Source organism: Cnephaeus nilssonii, assembly GCF_951640355.1.
Source record: "Cnephaeus nilssonii genome assembly, chromosome: 11".
Taxonomy (NCBI): Eukaryota; Metazoa; Chordata; class Mammalia; order Chiroptera; family Vespertilionidae; genus Cnephaeus; species Cnephaeus nilssonii.
In genome coordinates, this window is record NC_137082.1 from 61,975,664 (window position 1) to 62,001,202 (window position 25,539).

At 40.9% G+C, this 25,539-nt stretch overlaps 2 protein-coding genes across 4 annotated transcripts in view; one reads left to right on the top strand and one right to left on the bottom strand.

Moving 5' to 3' along the window:
- The window catches only part of RALBP1 (ralA binding protein 1), a 40,510-nt gene extending 25,231 nt beyond the window's left edge, over positions 1-15,279 (top strand). Inside the window, exons 6-10 of the mRNA XM_079785239.1 lie at positions 431-562; positions 4,862-4,969; positions 11,621-11,742; positions 11,997-12,120; positions 13,377-15,279. Coding sequence (XP_079641365.1) covers positions 431-562; positions 4,862-4,969; positions 11,621-11,742; positions 11,997-12,120; positions 13,377-13,643 — 753 coding nt within the window. The 3' untranslated portion in view covers positions 13,644-15,279. The remainder of the gene's footprint in view (positions 1-430; positions 563-4,861; positions 4,970-11,620; positions 11,743-11,996; positions 12,121-13,376) is intronic.
- A 6,260-nt stretch (positions 15,280-21,539) lies between these two features.
- Positions 21,540-25,539, bottom strand: part of PPP4R1 (protein phosphatase 4 regulatory subunit 1) — a 68,060-nt gene continuing 64,060 nt past the window's right edge. For all 3 annotated transcript variants that reach the window (XM_079785238.1, XM_079785236.1, XM_079785237.1), the window contains 4 exons: positions 24,455-24,575; positions 24,227-24,361; positions 23,602-23,743; positions 21,540-22,639 (listed from right to left, as the gene is read on the bottom strand). In XM_079785238.1, the coding sequence (XP_079641364.1) occupies positions 22,476-22,639; positions 23,602-23,743; positions 24,227-24,361; positions 24,455-24,575 (562 nt within the window). In that variant the 3' untranslated portion in view covers positions 21,540-22,475. The remainder of the gene's footprint in view (positions 22,640-23,601; positions 23,744-24,226; positions 24,362-24,454; positions 24,576-25,539) is intronic.

Sequence of the window (25,539 nt, forward strand, 5' to 3'; positions counted from 1 at the left end):
CTTGGTTTCTCTCAAGCATGATTTTTTAGTCATATCCTTAAAAAATAATTTGTGCTGCTACTTCATTCTTTTAATGATGATTAAAAAATAGTGGAGCCCTGGCCTGGTAGCATCGTCCTGTACACCAAAAAGGTTGCAGGTTCAATTCCCAGTCAGGGCACAAACCTAAGTTGTGGGTTGGACCCCCATGCCATTCCAGCCCCCCCCGCCCCCCCCCCCCCCCCCCCGCCCAATCAGGGTGCCCACAGGAGGCAACTGATCAATGTTTCTCTTTTTCTCCGTTCCTCTCTCAAATCAATAAACATCCCCTCAGGTGAGAATTAAAAAAAGAAAGAAAAACAGTTGATTCTACATCTTTAGAAATTGCATGGTTTTATTTTAAGGTGATAGGATGTGATTGATCAGAAGTGTGTAATTTGTTGTTTTCTAGGAGTTTCTTTTGAATTGTTTACATCGAGATCTGCAGGGTGGGATAAAGGATTTATCTAAAGAAGAAAGATTATGGGAAGTACAAAGAATTTTGACAGCCCTCAAAAGAAAACTGAGAGAAGCTAAAAGACAAGTGAGTAAATTTATTATTTTTGGTACATGTGTTTATAATAAAATATAAAAAGAATGTACTAGGATCTTTCATATACTCTTTTAAGTTATTTCTTTCAAAAATACAATATATACACATTTCTTGAAGCGAAGGTCCTGATGGGAAACTTATTTGTTCAGAAGTTCCCAGTTCTAAATTACTGATTCTTCAGGTTGGTATTAGAGAAATGTTTCATTTGAACAAATTATTTGAGAGATGTTTTGTCATTTCCTGGTTGGTTGTACCTGTAAAAGGAGCTTCCTAAGCATGAGAAGCAGTTGGAGAGTGATACTTTCACTGGGGCATGTGAGTCAGATCTTTGGAAACACATGGAGGTACTAAAGATCAGGAGGGATTTCCTTTACGTAGGAATAGGAAGAGTGGCATGTGACTCCTGGTAAGTGTGGGTGCATGAGTCAGACTTTTGATCTCCCCTGTAGTTTAGTGTATGTTGCTTGGCTCTGGGACTGAGTTTCCCAGCCACACCAAGGCTGACTCCAAAGTTCTGGACCCTCTTACAACCCACGTGCCAATTCAATGGCAGGATCCAAATAACACTGCCAAGGAACATGAGTTAGCGTTTATCAGACTGGGAGAGCATGATTGCTGGTGGGTTGCCATTGTGGTTGTGCTAAAAGACAAAAGACAACCCAAGGACTTTTGTTGTTTTGAGGCTAGAGATTTACATTTATGTGGAGGATAGCTTTGTCAGAAAAGAAACACTCAATAATTTCACTTACATGTGGAATCTAAAGAACAAAATAAATGAACAAACGAAACAGAAACAGACTTATAGATGTAGAGAACAAACTGATGGTTGCCAGAGGGAGGAGATTGGGGGACTGGGTGAAAAAGGTGAAGGAATTAAGTACAAATTGGCAGTTACATAGTAGTCATGGGGATGTAAAGTATAGTATAGGGCAGTGGTCGGCAAACTCATTAGTCAACAGAGCTAAATATCAACAGTACAACGATTGAAATTTCTTTTGAGAGCCGAAAACCGACTTCTGCGCATGGGCCACGAAGTTTCAATGGCACTGTACACGCCCACATGTGGTATTTTGTGGAAGAACCACACTTAAGGGGCCAAAGAGCCGCATGTGGCTCACGAGCCGCAGTTTGCCAACCACTGGTATAAGAAATATAGTCAGTAATATTGTAATGACTATGTATGGTGCCAAGTGGGTACTTGAATTATCAGGGGGGTCACTTTGTAAATTATGTAATTGTATAACGACTATGTTGTACACTTGGAAATAAGAAATAGTATTGAAAGTAAACTGTGATTGAAAAAGAGAAACATCCATGAATATTTTTACACATGAACTCCAGGACTAGCCGAAGCCCTCTGTGTACTAGTATTTTTCTTCCTTCTTTTATCCTGTTTACCAGATTATCTTATTTTTATTTTGCTTCCTATGCCTATTTTTATTGTTGTTATTCCCCTCACGATTCAACCTGGAATTGGGTTTTAGACGACCAGCCAGGCCTCATCGTTGCAGTTGTTAACAAGGTAGCATTGCCCATGTCTTTAAATGAAGGGCCTCTGACTTAGAATAGAACTGATGTAGGTTTGACTTATTTCTCTTGCTTCTACATATTTCTTGGATAAAGGAATCATGATATAAACCAGAGTCAATAACAGAAAAGAATGGATTACCATTATCAGTTTTTCTTGATGCTAACTTTCCATGCCTGCTCATTCACAAAATACTCAGTCTATCAAGTGTTTTTCAACCTTAAGGAATAAATGACTTAAAGATAAAAGTAAATAATCCTATATAATAAAAGGGTAATATGCAAATTGACCCTAACAGAATGACCTGGGAATGGCCAGTTGCTATGATATGCACTGACCACCAGGGGGCAGATGCTCATTGCAGGAACTGTCCCCTGGAGGTCAGTGTGCTCCCACAGGGGGAGCTCTGCTGAGCCACAAGCCGGGTTGATGGCTGCGAGCACAGGGGCGGTGGCAGGAGCCTCTCCCGCCTCTTAGGCAGTGCTAAGGATGTCTGACTGCGGCTTAGGCCCGATCCCCTGGGGAGTGGGCCTAAGCTGGCAGGTGGACATCCCCCAAGGGCTCCCGGGCTGCCAGAGGGATGTCTGACTGCCGGCTTAGGCCCTATCCCCCAGGGAGTGTCATCCTGATACGCCAAGATTGTGGGTTCAATTCCTGGTCAGGGCACATACAAGATTCAACCAAAGAATGCATAAGTAAGCGGAACAACAAATCAGTGTTTCTCTCTCCTCACCCTTCCTCTCAAAAATCAATCAATCAATAAAAACCTCCAAAAACTAGTAAGTGAATTTAGCAAGGTTGTAGGATATAAGGTCAGATATATAACAGCCTATTGTATTTCTGTATATTAGCAGTGGATATTTAGATATCGAACCTAAAAAGAAAAAAGAAGATCTAAATAACAGAGCAGTATATCTCAATATTGTTAAGATGTTAGGTTTTCTCAAATTGATCTGTGGATTCAATAAAAATCTAAACAGGTGGGTTTTGTAGAAATTAACAAGTTCTTCTAAAATGTATATGGAAATACAAATGACCTAGAGTAGCCTAAACAAAAACATTAGAGGATTCACACTACCTGATTTTAAGACTTACTATGAAGCTATAGTAGTCAAGGATAGACATATAGAATAGAATGTCATAAATGGACCCACACATATAAGGGCAGTTAATTTTCTACAAAGATGACAATTCAGTGGGAGAAAAATTTTCTCTTCAACAAATGGTGCTGAAACAATTGGATCTTTAAATGCAAAAGAAGAACCTTTCATTAAAAATGAATCATACACGAAGATCTAAAGAAAACTTCTAGGAGAAAACACAGATCTTACTGACTTGATTAGGTAGTGATTTGTTAAATAGGACTCTAAAAGAAAAATTTGATAAATTGCATTTCACCAAAATTTTAAAATGTGCTCTTCAAAAGACACTGTTAAGAAAATGAATATACAAGCCAGAAGTTGTGTCAAAATATTTGCAAAAAACACATATCTGATAGAGGACTTGAACTAAAATCTATTTTAAAAAACCCTCTTACAACTTAATAGGAAGACAAAACCGTTCATTTTTTTTTTTTTTTAGATTTTATTTTTCTAGATTAGTTTTAGGTTTACAGCAAAATGTGAGGAAGGTATAGAAAGTTTGCATATATCCCCTCCCCAACAACATGCATAGCCTCTGCCATTATCAGTGTCCTTCACCAGAGTGGTAGATTTATTACATTAACAATTCAATTTTAAATGGGCAAAAATTTGAACAGGCAGTTCACCAAAGATGATATACAGATGGCAAATAAGCATGCGTAAAGATGTTCAACATCATTAGTTATTAAGGAAATACAAATTAAAACCACAATGAGATAACACTACACAACAACCAGAATGGCTAAAATTAAAAAAAAAACAAGTGTTGACAAGAATATGGAGCAACTGATACTCATATTGTTCTTGATAGTACAAAATAGTACAGTAATTTTGGAAAGCAGTTTGGCAGTTTCTTATAGTTAAACGTATGGTTGTCATATAACCCAGCAATGCCACTTCTAGTTATTTAAGAAAGCATTACCCACCCACACAGAGCTTTTACAAAATGTCCATAACAGCTCTAGTTATAATTGGTCAAAACTAAGTAGGATCCAAATGTTCCATCAGCTGGTGAGTGTATAAACAAATTGGGGTATATTCACATCATGGCATATTACTCAGCAAATTCCTGATACAAACAACAAAATAGAATTGTTAAAAACATTATGCTAAGTGAAAGAAGCCAGAGAAAACAGACTACTGATTGATTCAATTTATATGAAACTCAAGAAAAAGCAAAACTATAGCAATGGGAAGCAGATCAGGGGTGCCAGGGACAACAGATGGTGATAGAACTGTTCTATATTATGATTGTGGTGGTGGTTCCTTGGCTGTCTACATTTGTTAAAACTAATTGAATTGTATGCTTAAAATCCCCACCAAAAAAAGTACCACAGAAGACAGTTTGTGTGAAAGGGTTCTGGAAATGGTGAGCACACTAACCAGAATTGCACATTTTCACACTGTAGCTACAGGTTAAGATCCACATGTTATTTTCCAATTAACATTTCCTGTTAACAAATGTCCATTTATCCAGATGGTTCCTCTGACGGTTAATGTTATTTTTTTTCAATTCCAGTAAATGAGAAGGAAACTTCTAGAATGGTAATGGTGTGATTTGTTGAATATGTGTTACATATAGGCTGATCAGTTGTTTTTTTCATTTGTCTTACTTGACAGGAGTGTGAAACCAAGATTGCACAAGAGATAGCCAGTCTTTCAAAAGAGGATGTTTCCAAAGAAGAAATGAATGAAAATGAAGAAGTTATAAATATTCTCCTTGCCCAGGTAAGTTAAACTCTTTTTCTCTGTTCTGCAAGCTTCCTTTTTAAAAAAAATTAAAATTGTATATATTTAAGGTGTACAAAATGATGAGGTGGTATACACAGTGAGATGGTTATTACAGTTAGGTTAATTAATATTATCGCCTCCCATAGTTAACTTTTTCTTTTGTGATGAGAGTACCTGAAATTTACTCTTAGTACATTTTCAGTATTCAACATAGTATTATCCTATACCAGGGACCCAGTACATGAATCCGTGCTCCTTGAAAGGAACTATGGGCCACGAGGCTGTGGTGAGCACAGGGGCGGGTCTTGGCCCATCCTCCGCGCCCCCGCCAGGCCTCTCCTGCCACGGCCCCCAGTCCAGTCTGCCGGCAGCCCCGCTCCCGCCACCACCACTCCCACGTGCTGACGGGGTTGGCCCTGCTTGCACCCGCTGATGGCACGGAGTGATTGGGGTCGGTACCAGCGGTAGGTGTGAGCAGGGCCGGCTCCATCAGCGGGTGCGAGCGGCGGCGGCTGCCCCAATCACCCCTCAGGAGCAGGGGAAGGTGGAGAAGCCCTCAGGGGCGATCGGGTCTAGCAGCCACTGCTCCCACCCGCTGATGGCGCCTAGTGATCGGGACCAGCGCCGGGCGTTATCGGGTGCGAGCGGCAGCTCTGGTGCTGGCAGCGGCTGCGAGCAGGGCCAGCACTGGCAGCAGGTGTGAGTCCTTGACGGGACCGCAGCGCCTGGGAGCAAAGAATTTTCAGTAACCACCAGAGGCTTGCCCCAATGACAGCAACCGGCGCCCTGCCTTGTGCGCCCCTGCTCACCTGCTCTACCATCCCACCGCAGCCAATGCCCACCATGTTCCACGCTCTGCTGCCTGCTGCCGAAACCCGCCATGTTCTGCGCACACCCCCTGGTGGTTAGCGCACATCATAGCGACCAGTTCTGTTGTTCCGCCATTTGGTCTATTTGCATATTAGTGTTTTATATATCCCAGATAATAAAAGCCTAATATGCAAATCAACCCAGCGGCGGAATGACCAGTGAAAAGATTGGTCGCTTTGACATGCACTGACCACCAGGGGGCAGACGCTCAACGCAGGAGCTGCTGCCAGCCCGCAGGCCCCAGGCTGGCCAAGGCAGGTGCCAGTGGGCCCCCCCCCCCACCGCCCGATTGCCCCACTGGTCGCCCCACAGATCAACCCTAATCGCCGGCCAGGCCTAGGGACCCTACTCGTGCACAAATTTCATTTATTGGGCCTCTAGTATAGATAATAAAAGCCTAATATTCCTCTGTGTATGTGTGTGTACACACCACTTGATCCATTCATGTGTTGCTGATTGGGGTTTTTTTTGTAGTTTGATTCTTGTGAATAATGCTGCAGTGAATATGGGAATGCATATATCTCTTCAGTATCTTGTTTTCATTTCCTTTGGATGTATATTCAGAAATGGGATTACTGGAGAATGACTTCTATTTTTTATTTTTTGAGGAACCACCTGTTTTTCATAATGTCTGTACCAATTTATATTCCCACCAACAGTGTACAAGGGTTCCTTTTTTCTGCGTCCTAATCGGTGTAAGGTGATATTTCATTGTGGTTTTGATTTGCATCTCCCTAATGATGAGTGGCATTGAACATGTTTTCATAAATCAGTTGGCCATTTGTATATATTTTGAGATGTTAGGGCCTTTGCCCACTTTTTAATTGGGTTGTTTTCTTTCTATTGAGTTGAGTTCCTTATGTATTTTGGATATTAAACCCTTATCACATGTATGGTTTTCAAATATATTCTATATATAGGTTGTCTCTTCACTCTTTTGGGGGAAAAATAGCTTTGCTATGCAGAAGCCTTTTATTTGATGCAATTCCATCTATTTTTGTTTGTTGCCTGTGTTTTTGGGGTTCCGTCTAAAAAAATTGTCCACACCGATGTCAAGGAACTCTCCTACATTTTCTTTCAATAGTTTTATGGTTTCAGGTCTTACATTTAAATCTTTAATCCATTTTGAGTTGATTTTTTTTAATATGGAGTGAGATAAGGGTCTGATTTTGTTCTTTTGCATGAGGAAAACCAGTTTACCAATATAATTTCTTGAAAAGATTGTTCTTTCCCCATTGGGTGTTCCTAGCACCTTAGTCAAAGATCTATTGACCATAAATGTGTGGATTTATTCCTGGGCTCTCTATTCTGCTCCATTAGTCTATATGTCTAGTTATATGCCAGTATCATACTGCTTTATTATAGCTATGTAGTATATTTTGAAATTAGGTAGTGTGATGCCTCTAATTTTATTCATTTTGTTTAAAATTGCTTTGGATTTTTGTGTTTCTGTATGAGTTTTAGAATTGTTTTTCTATTTCTGTGAAAAACACCATTGGAACTTTGATAGAGATTCATTGAATCTGTAGATTGATTGCTTTGGGTAGTATAGGCATTTCAACAATATTCTTTCTTCTGCCCTAGCTGGTTTGGCTCAGGAGCATCGGCCAACGGACTGAAGGGTCCCAAGTTTGATTCCGGGTCAAGGGCACATGCCTGGGTTGTAGGCTCGATCCCCAGTGGGGGGCGTGCAGGAGGCAGCCAATCAATGATTCTTTTTCATCATTGATGTTTCTATCTCTCTTTCCCTTCCTCTCTGAAATCAATAAAAATATATTTTAAAAACATATTATTTCTTCTGATCCATGAACATGGGACATTTTTCCATTTATATCTTCAAATTCTTTTATCAATGTTTTATAGTTTTCAGTGTATAGATCTTTCACCTTGTTATATAAATTTATTCCAAGTATCTTTTGATGCTATTGTAAATGGAATTGTTTTCTTAATGTAGCTTTCAGATGGTTTGTTGTTAGTATATAGAAATGCAACTGATTTTGAATGTTGATTTTGTATCCTGCAGCTTTACTGTTTATTTATTAGCTCTAACAATTATTTGGTGGAGTCTTTAAGGGTTTTCTTTATTTTTTTTATAAACTTTCTTTTTAACCCTTTGCACTCGCTTGCTTTTTTCTCGAGCTGCTACCGATGCTAACCGTGTCGAGTCACACTCGACATCCGAGTGCAAAAGGTTAAAAAATGTTTTTATTGATTTCAGAGAGAGGGAGAGGGAGAGATAGAAACATCAATGAGAATCATTGATTGGCTGCCTCCTGCATGCCCCCCTAATGGGATCGAGCCTACAACCCAGGCATATGCCCTGTGAATTGAACCTGCAACCTCCTGGTGCATGGGATGACCCTCAACCATCTTAGCCACACCAGCCAGGCTGTAGGGTTTTCTACATATAAGATCATGATCATCTGCTCTTATTTTTATCAAATTTGGTTACCTTTTTTTTTTTCTTATCTAATCATTCTGGCTAGGACTTTCAGTTGAATTTTGTCAACTGTTTTATTGTATCGATTGAGATATGATTTTTATTCTTTATTCTGTAATGTGGAGTATCACATTTATTATGTTGAGCTGTCCTCGTATCCCAGAGATAAATTCCACTTAATCATGGCATCTGATCTTTTGTGGTGTTAGTATGTTGTTGAGAATTTTTGCATGTGTTCATCAGGGATATTGGCCTGTAATTTTCTTTTCTTATAGTGTCCTCGCCTGGCTCTTGGTATGAAGGTAATGTTAACCTTGTAAAATAAATTTGGGAGTGTTGCCTCCTCTTCAGTTTTCTGGAGGAGTGAGAAGGATTGACGTTACTTCTTTAAATGCTTGGTAGAATTCACCTGTGAAGCCATTTCTTCTGAGTCTTTTTAGTTTGTTGGGAGATTTTTTATTATGGATTTAATCTCCTTATTCATTATTGGTCTGTTCAGATTTTTTGTTTCTTCATGATTCAGTCTTGGTAGATTTTATGTTTCAAGAACTTACCCATTTCTTCTAGGTTCTCCAATTTGTTGGTGTATAAATGTTCATAGTAGTTTCTTAAAACCCTTTGTATTTCTGTGGTATCATTTATAATTTTATTCATCTGATAAGTTTTAGTATGTTGTGTTTTCATTTTAATTTGTCTCAAGATACTATTTTGATTTCTTCTCTGACCCACTGGTTATTCAAGAGTGTATTGGTTATCTTATAAATTGAGCTCATTTACAAAGGTGTAAGGTTGTTTTTTATTTAATATATTTTTATTGATTTCAGAGAGGAAGGGAGAGGGAGAAAGGGATGGAAACATCAATGATGAGAGAGAATCATTGATCGGCTGCCTCCTGCATGCCTCCTACTGGGAATCGAGCCTGCAACCCGGGCATATGCCCTGACCCAGGAATTGAACCATAGCCTCCTGTTGTTGTTTTTTAGGTAGATGCTCAACCACTGAGCCACATCAGCTGGGCCAAAGGTGTAGTCTTTTAACCAAACTTGATTTGGAGGTTTTAGGGAGACCCTGTCTGTTGTATGCCCTACCTTTATACAGGGTGCGGCAAAAGTAGGTTTATAGTTGAGTATACAACACAGTTTATTCTTGTACTATTTTTATTATTTACTAATTATTGTATTTCCCATATGAACAACTGCAGCCTACTTTTGCCCACCCCCGATGGTGTTTAAATGTCCAACTGGAGAAAACTATCTTCTGCTAAATGATTATTGGACACTGTTCTAGATGCTTTACTTAAAATTCAACCTATGTAGATGACATGAGATTAAGTACTTTACCTAATTTACAGATTAATAATACTTGTTTCATATTAATAATGGACTGTAATAACTTTTTAAAATATATTCTTCCTGACATCACAAAGTTTGGGATCCTTGAAATGTACCAATACAGACAGTTGTTGCTAATAGCACTTTTTAGATATTCTGATTTTATTCTTTGCAGTGAAAGTCAGTTGTTGATAAATTGTTTTATTTTTCATTCATTGATTTGACCAATAGCTCTTGAGTGTCTATTCCAGGAATAGAGCTGAAGATGAGTTCCCTTTTTCCTTTCTGAGTTTCTCAAGTCAACCTTAATCTGTTCTGGAAACTCCCAGTTTAATAAGGAATGAGGTCTAGGCTCTGACAACAGCGTGTGCCTCCAAAACTCATGTATGTGGGATACCCAAAGCCTGTGAAGTTTTAGTTCTTTTCTGTCACTTCGGAAAAATACTTTGTTTTGCCTCACAGGAACACATAACTCTTCTTCCCTGAAGTCCCAGGTTATGCTTTGATTTCAGAATTTTTTGATCTGATATTTCTTGGAACATAAACATGTCTGTTTAGAAACACATGGGAAATACTGCATATTACATCTCTGAGAGATTCCTCATGCATTTGGGGGCCTTGAGTGGTTCACTTTAGAACTTGACCATAGTGTCTTTAAGTTTGATCATAGGCACTTATCCTCTTGGTACCAATTAGTTTGGAAAGAAGTTCTGTAACAGGATGAGGGGATCCTGCCCTCAGGCATCCCCAGCACTGAGAGAGGTCCTGCCAGATAAGCTCTGAGCCTTCCCTGCTTCGTGGAGACCCAGGCTGCAACTAGACTGGGGCTACCTCTGTACCCTCACCTCACGGTGCACGGGCACCCTTGGCAGGAGCTAGAGTGGGCACTGAGCTCCAAGGATCACATCTCTGGCCTCCATGTATGGCCACCCTTGGGTGCACCCAGTGTGTGTGTGTTGGCAAAACTGCCCGTAACCCCTGCCAGGGCTGAGGGTGAAGAGGAGTCATTACTTCCCTCATCTAGGACCCCTCCAAAGAATCTTTTTAAATAAACCAGCTATTTAGGTTAAAAAAAAAAAATGCTGTAGACCTCTGCCTCTTAGCTCTCATTTTTATAGCCTTACATCTGTTTTGTCTGTGTTTGTTCTTTATGTTGGAGAGGCTAGATCTTGGGCAGATAGGGATTTTCCCCCTTTGGTGGGTGAATCGATCAATTTTATTTATTTAATTTTTAAATATGTTTTTATTGATTTCAGAGAGGAAGGGAGAGGGGATAGAAAGAAACATCAATGATGAGAATCACTGATTGGCTCCCTCCTGCACGCCCCCTACTGGGGACCGAGCTTGAAACCCAGGCATGTGCCCTTGACTGGAATAGAAACTGGGACCCTTCAGTCCACAGGCCAATGCTCTATCCACTGAGCAAAACCAGCCAGGGCTGAACCCATCAGTTTTAGAAATCCATATTCTGTTAAAGCAGAATATTTACTGTTTGAATATTATCTCTGGGGGCGTGGTTTATGGAGGATGGTGGCTTGCGGTGAGATTTCTTCTGTGAACATCTTTGCTGCACAGGATCTGCTTTAAGGTGATGCTGACACCAGCTGTACATCTGGGTTCTTCTTTTCTCAGTGACACTATTGGAGGCCGGCCACCTTGGGCCCCAAATACTCTCCCTTTATTGAGAAAGGACTGGGAAGCAAAAACTTGAACTTTGGCTTTGTGCCCAGTGTGCAAGCCCCACAGGGACTCCTGAGTGGCATTTTGTGTGTTGAGAAAAATCTAGTCATTCCTTCCAAGTAACTTAGTTTACCTTTTCTCAAAGGAGCCTTTTCTTGGCAATAAAGAAACAGGATCTTTTTTGGTTGTGCAGTACAACAAGCTTTCCCATTATTAGTGTGTTATGTGTATGAGGCTAAAGAATTCGAGACAACATAGGAGACCCCAAAAGAGTGACATACCTTACACTCCTACTCTCAAAGGTGTTCACCCTGATCATTATTTTAGGAGAATGAGATCCTGACTGAACAGGAGGAGCTTCTAGCCATGGAGCAGTTTCTCCGCCGACAGATTGCCTCCGAGAAAGAAGAGATCGAGCGCCTTAGAGCTGAGATTGCCGAAATTCAGAGGTAAAGGAGAGGCAAAGGATTTTGAAATTTCCCAGGTGTTTACTTAAATATAAGCATAATGGTTTCAGCTCTCAAACTTTCATATAAAAGAATTAGGCATGCAAAATTAATCATCCTGTTTCTTATTAAATATTAAAAATGGCGTTATATTAAGTAGACTTGTGAAAACCTGGTAAATCTAAAAGGAGGGAGGTAACAGACAAGCATACTTTTCTCCAGTTATCTGTCACGTTTTTCTGTATCTCGCCCTTTAGTCGTCAGCAGCACGGCCGGAGTGAGACGGAGGAGTACTCCTCTGAGAGTGAGAGTGAGAGTGAAGATGAAGAGGAGCTCCAGATCATTTTGGAAGATTTACAGAGACAGAATGAAGAGCTAGAAGTGAGTTTTTGGGGAAAATAACCAAAAATCACACTAACTTCTAGAAAGTTGTAGCAGCTATGTATTTCCCCTTAGAATTTTTCTTCTCCTTGGTAACCAGCTAGGGAGGCTGAGTAGAGAGGAGTTAGGTGAACGTTGACTGCTGGCCAAGCAGATGGCACAGGTGTGGCCTGGCCAGGCTGTCCCTGAGGTGCGGTGACTTTTCTGACTGTAGAGTACCACACAGACCTCTCCCACTTGGGTAAGCCTCACCTGACAGTGCCAGTTTGAGCAGCTTTGAGTGGTCTGGTCTGTGTTTACAGAGAAGGTGAACAGAAAAAGAAATGCTAATGTAAGAAGGAAAAACCTCCTGAATCTCCCTCTGGGAGAAATGAATGACAGTTTTCTCTTGGAACTTAACCTGTAAAGCAGCCAGAGAGAGTAAACTCGGCACTAGGGAACTGGGAGACAATTGCTGTAAAACAACAAAAGTAAATGATCTTGATCAGAATTTCCCTTCTTACCCCAAATAACACATTGTCTCTATAATCTAAAGGTTCAGAGAGGCCATTCTCTTCTCAGAAAGGAAATGTAGGAAAATGATACAGCTTTGTTTCCCTCATTCAGGTGCATTCAGCTCCTGGGGCAAACCAGAACCTACCTACCTCATAGAAAATTAGATGAATTCCATACAAATCCACCACCCACAAAAGTCCTCTCCACAGAACCTGTGGACAGAGTTCATAGAGGCTGCCCAGTGAGGCTGCAGGTCACAACACTCGCTATATAGCCAGGGGTGTGGTGGGAGAAGCAGAGCAGTGGTTGAGACCTAGACCACCAGGTAGCTTCCATTCTTTAGAAAGATTTCAAGTTGGCACCTTACTTTGTTTTCTTAACATTTTACAGATTATATTAAAAATCCTAAATAGGGAAATATATTCTAGGATTATAACACTTGGGATACAAAGATAATACTCTCATGGTTTGAACAAAATAGTTAATATATTTCATTCAGCAGACGTCCAGGTCTGCCTTTTTAAACACTAGAAACCTTATTAAAATAATATTTTCTATTAGTACATTTGTCTTAAGATACTCTTTTGTATTTTGGAATAGAGTTTATATCCTGAATTTTTATGGGCTTCAGTTGCATATTCATGGTCATGTCTTTCACTTTTCAACTAAATTGACTAAAACAAAAATAGCAAATCTAAGTGTTCTCTGCTCGGGAATCATTGTCATTTTGAGAGCATGGTTCTTTTCTGTCATTCCTCAAGATAAAGAACAATCATTTGAATCAAGCAATCCATGAAGAGCGAGAGGCCATCATCGAATTGCGCGTGCAGCTCCGCCTGCTCCAGCTGCAACGAGCCAAGTCTGAGCCACAGGCACCCGAGGAAGAGGAGCCTGAGAGGCGTGGGGGTGCTGTCCAACCACCTAGAGACAGCGCCCCGGAGACAAAAGCAACTAAAGAGCAGCCAAAGGCAGGCAAGGAGCAGGCCAAGCCATCCCCGAGCAGAGACAGGAAGGAGACGCCCATCTGAGCATCCTGAGGTCGTGGAATCTCCAGACCTAACCAGACCTGTGCATCTTACTGTAATCCCGAGAGTCAGACTGGACAACTCTCTGCTGTACATTCTGTAAAGATACCTTTTCTTCCCAGAGACTCTTCCTTCTTACACACACACACCCACACACGAATTTCTCTGCGTCAGGCTCAGGTTATGGGAGGAGAACACAGTGGTCGCGCTGTAGGCTTATAGGGGACAGATGAGTTTTCCAGATAGCTTATTTGAAGATTAATTTTCTTTGTTAACTTAAAGTAACTATTTTAACCCTTGAGTGGCTTCTTTTTAAACCAAAAATCATCTTTGCTTTTTTATTACGGCAGAATCAGGATCTCTTTCTCTCGTTTAAGGGGAGGAACCAAACAAGGTAAATACTGTTCCTGCCTTGTGGCTCGCCCCAGTCTCACCCTCCAGGGTCACTGCTTACCTAGTCACTCTTGCTTGTGCCTTTTATACCTTTTTGGTGCAGATTATATCATGGGGAGCTGCCTCGTAATTCCTGACTGGCCAGAATGGCTCTTACTGGGGTTACCTTTACTCACTCTTGTCATCCTCTCTTTTGACAGTCCTGAAACACAATCCTTGCGCCTGAGTCACCAGGATGGCCTGGCTGGTGGCAGACAGAGCTGCCTGTGCAGCTGGCCTGCCAGCCCTGGAGCAGCCTGGCTCAGCGTGAATGAGGGCCACCTGGCTCCTCTAGGTCCTCATTGCTACTGATGAGCAAATGCTCTTCGCTGAGTTGGTCTGAGGTAGCCACCTTGACCTAAGGAATCCACACAAAGGATCTGTTTCTCAAACCAGAAATCTTCTATGTTACTGACCTTCCATTACAAACAGAATGACTTCGATTGCTTGCTTGGGCTAGAATGTAAATGTCTCTTTGCCTGAATAAGCCATATATATGCTGTTAAACAAAAGTTCTCAATAATCCACATGTTTCAGTGAACTGCCGATGGACTCCCAATTGACGAGACTGAGCAATAGAAAAAACAACTTTTCCTTTTAATGATAGCTGTGATCCCCAACTCCGTTTTCTTGCTTTTGCCACTTCACTGGTGACCTGAGGGGGCTCTCAGGCACCTTTGTTCAGTCATGCTTTGTTCCGCCCAGATCAGTGGCACCCAAGAGGGAGGTCAGCTCATGGCTGTGAAGACCCACAGCCAAGGTGATGGCAACAAACCCCCAGGAGGCTCGTCCTCTCCTCCTCCTAGTTAGTATTTATTTTCAGCACCTGTTTGATGCAGTTTTTAATCTTCTACCTATTGCACTGTTGTGACTTGTTGGCCATTATTTGATTTTTGTACGAAAAGAAAGCTTTGTTATAGAAATCAGCATACTATTTTTTTAAACCTGGAGAGAAGATACTATGGTGACTGAAAATATGATCAGGTGTCAAATATAAATGTATAAAAGCCTTCTTGCTGTCCTGTTGGTCATATGACATTCATTTTATATTTGCTGGCAATATTGGAGGTTTCTTTTTGTTTGTGTAAACTCTAATTTCTATCAAGGTATCATGGATTTTTAAAATTTAGTATTTCATTACAGTTGTCTCAGTGTTGATTAACTAATTTTTGCCAGGACCATTATTGATCAAGCAAATAAATTCAACAGCCATTTGAGAAAAAAATGCTTTTCATTTTTTGTATACATTTTTTCTTTGAAATAATTGAGTAGCTTATGGCTGTCAAGGAGTTGGTTTGATATTTAAGGGCCTAGAGTGAAAAAAATGTTCTCACTCACATTGTGTTCCTCACCCAGTTATTGGTCACAAATGGAAGCAGCTCTCTAATAAAGATAGCCAAACGGAACAGTCGGGCAGCTGCACTCGTCCCATGTATGACCTTGTGCCTGGCTGGCCCTCGCTGCGTCCCAGCACTTGCAGGAAAGCTGCTGCTGGATGTTCCTAGGCTTTGGGCTCAGCAGCTGGTGCTGCCATCACGGCTCCCAGGTGAGTGAGATGCACATTATTTGAGAGGCACCATTCTAAATGTAGATATTTAAAAGCCAAAACAAAACAAAAAAACACACAGAAAAATCTCAGAATGACCATGGAAGATAAGTTAGGTGGCAGCCCTACAATGTGACACATGCACACACACACTACACTGTTCCTGCTCTCAATCTGCCCGAGCCCCTGAGAACTTTCTCGAGGACGAGGACTGGCACTGGCCCACTGGGAGGGGTCAGCCCGTACTCTGGCATCATTAGTTAAATGGCAGTTGCTGTGGCCTCTGGGTAATGGAGGGGTAAGCCAATTGCGTCCCTGTAAGAAGCCTCTCTCCTCCATTTCTGCTCTTCCTTCAGGTCTGCCTAGGAAATGTTCCCTACACAACTTCTTTCCTCTAATTTTAGTGCCCAAACTTGTACTTTCTCAGACTAACACTGAAGTACCTGATCACAGAGCCATGGGGGGTTGAAGCATGACATTCCCCAAGGCTGCATGACAGCTTGACTCATTCCATGAGAAAACGGCAAGCAGTTCTTCGAGATTCCTATCTCAAAACACGGCCCAATAGATGTTTTGTATCCAATTAGTAACAGCTGTTGGTATCATTAACAGTAAACACAGCTGATCAGAGGAACAAGACACTGTCTTAGCCACAACAATCAGGCAAAAGAGAGAAAGGCCATCCAAATTGGAAATGAAGAAAGAAAACTGTCACTGTTTGCAGATTACATGATTCTACATAGAGAAAACCCTACACCAAAGACTTAAAAACAATAAACAGCAAAGTCATAGGATACAAAATCAATGTACAAAAACCCTTTGTGCCCCTATATACTACCAATGAAACATCAGAAAGAAAAATGAAAACAATCTCATTTAGAATTACATCAAAAAATGATAGAATACCTAGAATAAACTTAAGGGAAGTGAAGGCGAGACCTACCTGTATATTGAAAACTACAAGATGGTGTTGAAAGAAATTGACACAAGGAAGTGTAAAGATGTTCTGTGTTCATAGGTTGGTATTGTTGAAATGGTCTTCTTCCATAAAAAACTATACAAATTTAATGCAATCCCAATCAATATGGCATTTTTCACAGAAATAGAAAAAAATCTTCAAATTTCTATGGAATCTCAAATAGCCCTGAATAACCAAAGCAACACTGAAGAAAAAAAGCAAAGCTAGAGGTATCACACTCCCTGGCTTCAAACTATTTTATAAAGCTACAGTAATAAAAACAGTAGGGTTTTGGCAGAAAAAGACACCAATAAGAACAGAATTGCTCAGAAGCCTAAACCACACATACTAGTATATGCCAACTAGTTTTCAACAAAGGAGCCAAAAACATACATTGGAAAAAGGAAAGTTTCTTCAATAAATGGTGTTGGGAAAACTAGAGAGTCACATGTGAAAGAAAATTAGATGCTAGTACTATGCACAAAAATTAATTCAAAATGGATTAAAGACTTGAACATAAGACCTGAAATAAAACACAGAAGAAAACATAGGCACTAAACCCGAGGGGTTTTTGTGAACTCCAAAGGCAAGGGAAGTAAACGCAAAAATAAATGAATAGAACTACATCAAACTAACATACCTCCAATATGGGGCTAATATCCTAAATACATAAAGAACTCAACAACAAACCAACTGTGGCTCGGTTGGAGTGTCCAATTAAAAAATGGGCAGAGGATTTGAATGAGACATTTTCCCTAGGACATGGAAAAAAGCTCATCATTAAAAGAGAAATACAAATAAAAATCACAATGAGATATTACCTCACATCTGTTAGAATGGCTATTACCAATAAGACCAACAATAAGTACTGGAGAGGATATAAGGAAAAGGGAACCTTCATACACTGCTGGTAGGAATGTAAATTGGTGCAATCACTATAGAAAACAGTATGGAGCTTCCTCAAAAATTAAAAATGTAAGCTACCGCCCTGACAGTATGGCTCGGTTGGCTGGGCATCATCCAGTGAACGGGAAGTTTCTCAGTTTGATTCCTGGTCAGGGCACTTGTCTGGATTGTCCGGGTTGTGGGCTGGATCCCTGGTAGGGGGTGTGCAGGAGGCAGCTAAGCAATGTTTCACTCTCACACGTATGTTTCTCTCTCCCTCTCTAAAAATAAATTTTAAAAATATTTTTTAAAAGTGTGTGTGTGTGTATATATATATATATATATATATATATATATATATATATACATACATACACTACTTTATGACCCAGTAATCCCTCTTCCTGGTTATCTACCCAAAAAAAATGAAAACACTTATTTATAAAGATGTATGTACCTCTATGTTCATTGCAGCAATATTCACAATAGCCAAGACATACAAACAATCTGTGTCTGACAGATGATTGAATAAAGATGTGGCACCATATATACAATGGAATACTACTCAGCCATAAAAAAGGTAAAATATTGCCAATTGGGACAACATGGATGGATCTTCAGAGTATCATGCTAAGTGAAAATAGGTCAGAAAAGGACAGTTGTAGGATTTCATTCGTGGGATAGTAAAAAAAAAAAAAGCAACAAATGAACAAAAACTCATAGATTCAACAGAATGGCAGCGGAGGCTGAGGTTAAACAGGATCAAATAGTGATGGAAAGAGACTTAACTTGGGATGGTGAGCACACAATAGAGTAGTCAGATAGCATAACGTTCTACACCTAAAACCGTGGTCAGCAAACTGCGGCTCGCGAGCCACATGCGGCTCTTTGGCCCCTTGAGTGTGGCTCTTCCACAAAATACCACGGCCTGGGCGAGTCTATTTTGAAGAAGTGGCGTTAGAAGTTTAAAAAATTTGGCTCTCAAATTTCAATCGTTGTACTATTGATATTTGGCTCTGTTGACTAATGAGTTTGCCGACCACTGACCCAAAACAATGTTATTAACCAACTTTACCCCAATCAAAAAACAAGAAAAATCAGTGTTGAAAGAGTCTTATGTTAAAATCGGCTAAAATTACCAGTAAAGGCTCCAAATAACAAATCTTGCCAAATTTAAATAAACAAAACTTGACCTAAAAAATAAATACAATAGTACTGTAAAATGTAACAGGATAAAATCTAATAACTTAATGGAATATTTGTCAAGTTTTCAAGGAAAAGAATTCCTAAGGAAAACTATTTCTGTAAGATAAAAATTAAAAATAGTTTAATTCTCTATAGAAAATGGATTCAGGAATTAAATTAGCTTAATGGGCCCTGACCAGTGATGTTCAGTTGGTTGGAGTGTGGTGACCAGTGATGTTCAGTTGGTTGGAGTGTGGTTGGGGCACTTACCCAGGTTGCGGGTCCGACTGATCCCCTGTAGGGTTGCATATGGGAGGCAATCAATGTTTCTCTCCCTCTCCCTCCCTCTATTATTATTATTATTTTTTAAATATATTTTATTGATTTTTTTACAGAGAGGAAGGAAGAGGGATAGAGAGTTAGAAACATCGATGAGAGAGACATCGATCAGCTGCCTCCTGCACACCTCCCACTGGGGATGTGCCCGCAACCAAGGTACATGCCCTTGACCGGAATCGAACCTGGGACCCTTCAGTCTGCAGGCCGACGCTCTATCCACTGAGCCAAACCAGTCTCGGCCCTCTCCCTCCCTCTAAAATCTGTATCCTCGGGTGATGATTAAAAATAAAAATTGGCTTAATGGAGTTCAGAAAATTCCTTCATCAAAAACGTTACTGTTGCAATTTTTTTTTTAAATCCTCACCCGAGGACATGATTAGAGAGAGTAAGGGAGGGAAGGAGGAAAAAAAGGAGGGGGGGAGGGAGAGGGGTATCGATGTGGAAAACATTGATTGGTTGCTTTCTTTATATGCCCCGACTAGGGCTCGGACCTGAAACCCAGGTATGTGCACTGACGAATTTGAGTAGTCAACTTTTTGGTACACAGGACAACACAACCCTCTGAGCCTCTCTGGCTGGGCTGTTGGAATTTTTGTAAGGTCAAAATATTCCTACTCAAGGGATCACAAAACTACTGTTTGGAATTTTTGATGGAGGATCTGAAAGTTGGGTCTCCTTCCCCACTCTCCCCCAAAATGCCAACTGGTTTTCTAGTGGGAAGGAAATACTATATGAACTTGTAGGCCCTATCATGGGGCCTGGCCACTCTCCATGTGGGTCCCCCAGTGCATCCATGGGCTCTAGTGCAAGGCGCATTTGGGTGCAATGAGCCCAGCCAGCCTTCCTCTGATTGGTGCCTCTCTCTTGTGGCCAACTCCTCCCGGTGGCCCTACTAGATGTTCTACATCCAGCATGAGTTTATAAAGGCTTCCAGCAGAAATTCAAAAATACAACAGAAACCAGAGTCTTGCTTACGATTATTTCCAGGCTCAACTTCTTTTCCTCTGGTTTGAGTGAGAGGATCATTCATCTTAAAGAGGCCATTTGCTTGGTTGAGTCGGGTCCTTCTTTTCCTCCCTTTCGTTCACTGCTTCTCTGTCTCCTGGAATTTACAGAGATGTTACCATTCACGGGAAAGATAATGTGTCCTGGAGCCTGAGACACAGTGCTCTTTCCTATACATAGGTCAGTTTAAAGCCTTGCCACCCCCTTCCCGCAGCTCCTGCCTGCCCTGAGGTGCATGTGCGCAGCATTGCTCCCCAACGCCCCCCCAAATACGCTACCACACATGCCTGGTGTTTCAAGCATTCCATGTTCCTCTGTAACGCTGACACTGGAGGGCGTGAGATTCTGGACATTTCCTTTGGTATATTCAGCTTGCAGTGTGCAGGCAACTTCTCTTCCAAATAGAAAGTGGGACCTGGACCAAGGAGTCTGAGAATGGTCAGTACCCACAGTGCACCCCGTGCCTGCCCAGCAGACTAGGAATCACCCAGAGCAGTGTTCCCTGACAATATGCTGGCAGCCTGGGCAGCTCTTAACAGGGTGGCGCTCTCAGGAACTCAACGCTTGCCCGATTCAGTTAGAGGACTCTAGAAAAATGACAGCTGGCCCGGCCAGTGTGGCTCAGTGATTGAGCATTATCCCATGCACCAAGAGGTCACGGGTTCGATTCCCGGTCAGGGCACGTTCCCAAGTTGGGCTCGATCCCTGGTGGGGGCATGCAGGATGTTGATGTTTACCTCTCTCCCTCTTTCTTCCCCTCTTTTAAAATCAATAAAAACAACTCAACAGTGGTCTGGCTCACAGAAATATCCGTAAGACTTGTCTGAAAGGTGACCCTTGAGCCACTCCACCTGGCAAAGAGGAAGTCTGCTGGTTTAGTGAGGGATACTCTGAAAGCTCACAAAACTTTCTCCCAGACAAGAGGGAGGGCAGCTGACTTCACCCAGTGTGCCATGACCTAGGAGTCAGGCCGGGGGGAGAGGCAGGGACCTGTGTGAGGGAGACACCTGGCAATGGGCTGAGAAAAATGTAGTTTTCCTCTTCACCTTGGTTATTATTCACAAGTCCTTAGAGACCAGAATATCTTCTGAGATCAGCCACCAGTGTTAAGTCCCTCCGAGGACAGAATCATTGCCACTCTATTCATTTATCTATTGTAAAGTTAATAGTTTGAGTAGGAATTCTTTTGCAGTTTTGTTTTTGCTCCCGGGAGAACTGCTGACACAGTAAGTTTTTAGCTTTGCTCGCTTGCTTTTTAACTGCCTCTGGAAGCCCATTTCCCCCTGGAAGACGCTGTATAACGAAGACTGCACAGCAGACGGGCTCCAACACCCTTGCCATCCTCAGGAATTGGCTGCCACTGCTCCTCACACACCTGATGAGACAAGACACACCTCGACCAGCCCCAAGGAGCACAGCGCTCAGGCCTCTGCCACCTGCCAAGCGTGGAACCCAGCCCAGGGGGCATGAGCCGATTTCAAAGAAATTACTAAACTAGTTAAAAGACAAATTTTTAATCTAGTTTTCCCGTTTTATACTAAATCATTAATACAGGTCACAAATTGCATTTATTCGCAGACATCTATAAAACAATCAAAACTGTATATATCTCTCTATACAGATCTTATTAATAAATTTTATTTGGACAAGAGAACTTGTGCCACAACAGTTTAAACAGCATGATTAAAGACTGCAGCACTCCTAAGAGTGTCACAGGTATGTACAGTATGGGAAGGAAAAGATGCACCTCAGGGCTGATCATGATCCAGTTAAAAACACCTGACACACAGTATACGTGCTAATAAATGTCATTCAGGTCATGACCAGCATGAAAAAAATTCAGGACAGAGATAACTCAGCACACGTAAATGTGTACAGCAATATGCTGCATTTATGAGTTAAAATCATAGTCTACTTTAGTGTTAGCATCAAGCCCTTATGAGAAATTAAAAAACCTCCTTTCCCATTAACACACGTCAAAAACTATTCACACTTAGGGCTGGACTGGGCGGCTAGCCACAGGCGCACAGGTCCTTGCCTGTGGAAAGTGAGGCTAATACTGAAGGTCTCTCTCGCGTCCTGGCTCACAGCCGCCGTCTGGCTATAATTCCATCTATCGGTCATTAAATAAAACCAGGGGAAGAAACGCAGGTCTCTGGGAATCTCGTCCCTTCCATAAGGAAAATGCTCTGCAATTCAAGTTTCACTCAGTCAGGAAGACAGAAGGATTTAAGGCTTCGGTGACAATTACAATCCTCTGAGAAATTATTTTCCCTTAAAGTCAAGATAAGATAATAGTGTTTACTGTACTTTCTCTTGACTCTTAAAATCCCTGGTGTCGGTGTAGGCAACTTGCATCTGCAATTAAGTCTGCAAGAGAGGAAGGTCTCTCTTCATCCTCAAAGTGTCCAGCTCACACGCGTGTGGAGCACGTGTTGAACCTCGGCTTCCTAGGAAGCGGGAAAGACACCGAGGCTGAAGCTTTCTAGTAGGTTGAGGAAGCTGTGCTCATCGCATCTTCAGAGATTTTGGTACTGGCGGGGTGGATGCTTGCAAAGTACTTGACGTCACTGTCATGATCCATCTGAAGAGCCATGATGGTTTGTTCCACAGCTTCCTGGTGACAGCTGGCAGAGGTTAGGAAATAATCTGGAAAAACAAGAAGTACAGATTATAAACAAAATCGGTCTAACTTTTAGTTTTGTTAAGTACAAGTATACAAAGTACTTAGTCATTATAAAACGGGATTTTTCTACAAGTATAAACACAAGCTATGTTGAATTATAAACAGTAATCCAAATTGATTTCTTATATAAAAAAATCCCCAAGCGTAAGAGAATTATCAGCTATAACTTGACTAAATCTCAGGTCTCATGATATTCAATGGCAGCGAGGCTAACAAATGTATTAAAGCTCATGCGTGTTACAGCTATTAATTAGCTCAGTAAAAGGAACACTTCCAAATACCAAACATACACTGAAAACCAGTCTTCTCTAGCTGTTTTATTGTAATTGCTATTATAAAAAATTAAATGAATTCCAAAGGAGAAAAAAGCAGTATTAATTTACCCATATTCTTTGCAGTCTATTAAAAATGTCTTTCTGTGATTCATTCATGAGTTCATGCATTCAAATGATATTTATGGGACATTTTGGGGGATTGTAACAAATAAAACCACCTGAATCTCGAGAAGTTATAATCTGTATCAAAGCAAATAATATGGGGCATATGTCTTCTGCCTAAGAATGAAAATGAGGAGGAAACACAAACATGCCTCCTGGGCCCCAAACAACATAACATGTCAAGAGGGTGGGGGTGGGGCTCAAGGGCAGTAATTTTTCAGAGTCGTAAGTGAATGCGCAATATTCAAACTAGTAAAGTTTAAATTATAAAAAGTTCACTAGCAGGGCAATAATTAAAAGTCCCTTTCATCGCCCTTAATCTTCTGTGTCCTCTCACAGAGGGAACCATTATGAACAACTTGCAGTACATTCTTCTATCAGATTATTTCTATAAACGTATTATACTTCTGCTTAGAGTCTTATCTATTCACGTAGTCTATGAATCTCCTCCCCGACACAGACACTTTTCCTAAGAGTCGTGTACCCACCTTTTTCTAGTAGCGTTTGTCTTAGTGTCTTTGCAAGGAGCACTCTAACATTTGGAACCCTATCGTTTGCTAAGGTTAGCAAATGTGGCATCAGATGCACAGCAAACTGTTCCATGGGAAGGCAATCATCTTCAATGACAGTCTGGGGAAAGGAAGTAACTGCTTTAGATTTGCCAATTTAGTCTACTTAAGCCATAATACTAGCTAAGAAAAGTCTTTTAATAACAATATAATTGCTACAGATTTTAGTTACTGCTTTTTAAACCAATATTCCAGGCACTTGGGAATTCAAAACAAAACAACATAATTAAGCCCCCACTGAGACAGTTTTTAAACTGCTCCACAGAGACCTGGAGGGTTCACGGTCACATTCATTCACACCTGTGCCCTGCTCCACAGACCCCGAGTGCCCCTTGGGGACTGCTTTATAAAGAGCTCAGTGGACTTTATAAGTGATTGGTGAACCAGGCAGAAACCCAACTGAGGAATAGGGGATCCTATAAACAGCCAGGTGGCAAAGTTCTGTCCTTCAAGAATAAAGAGGTTGCTGAGAGAGAGAAAGAGTAAAAGAATAAACCTAGTTCTAGATAAAAAATGTGTCACAAATGGGTAAGTCTTTGCTTACCTGGCAGACAAAGACAAAGGCTTGACGACCAGACCACTTGGGACATCTACCAAAATTTTCGACAAGCTCATGGATGAGGTCCACGCCAAATGTTGGTGGTGTCGCCATGTGCAGCTTCTTCACCATCTCACTGACCTAGGAGAGTGAACATGGAGAAGTGCGGAATATCTTCGTTTTATGATATTAAATACTTTGTTGACCTAAAATTGTAAAAATTTTAAAACATACCAACTTGTAGGAAATCCAACGAACAGAAGAAACTTTATCTGCACATAGATTCAGAGCAATGGGGCGTAAATAGTCATAAACATCTCTGGCACTATATAATTCTAGAAGTAAGATCAGCTGTCTACAAAAATGAATTACAAAAACACAGTTAAAATTTTAAGACAAATGAAAACAGGTTGGTCATCTGAATAATTTGTAATACTGGATATTATTTGTAAGATGAACACAGGCAAAGACTAGTAATTAACCTGGTCTCTCATGCAGAGAGCATAACCTCCTGTCTCTGTATAGCTGTGTCTGCAAAGCATCCCCTAGTATGTTCAATTGGAATACAAAACACATTTTTCCCATAGTAACTGTTTAGAATGTGCTGAGAAACCTCTATCTACAACCAGTTACGTAAATAAGAGTTCTAGCCCAGCTAGCGTGGCTCAGTGGTTATTCCTGGACAGGGTACATGCCCGGATTGGGGGCTTGATCCCCAGTGTGGGATGTACAGGAGGCAACCAATCAATGATTCTCTCTCATCATTGATGTTTCTATCTCCCTCTCCCTTCCTCCCTGAACAAAATAAAAATATATTTTAAAAAAAGTTTTGTTTGTAAGTAAGTAAATAAATAAATAAATAAATAAATAAGAGAGTTCTAGCAGTGTACTTTTTATTAAGTACAGCTTCTGAGGGAATGATACATTTACTAGGGATAACATAGTAAGTGGTCCTCTACCAACTTTCCCATTAAGTCTGATGGGAACTAAAGACTAGCAGCACAATCTGAATAGATGCAACAATGCTCATGAAGAAATAACTTGAATATGAATGAGAATTTTGCCTTTCAGATTTTATGTTTAAAATTATTTACATTTATAATCAGCAGGAAGTGAATTGTGGTCATGGTTTTGGTAACCAGATGTCAAACACGGTCCAAAAGTATTAAATGGAAAATTCCAGGAGTTAAGGAAATCTTAAGTTTTAAATTGCACACCATTCTGAGTAGAGGGATGAAATCTCGAGCCATCTTGTTTCTGCCTGCCTGGAACTGAATTATCCCTTTGTCAGCATCTCCGCACTGTACACCCTACCCGCC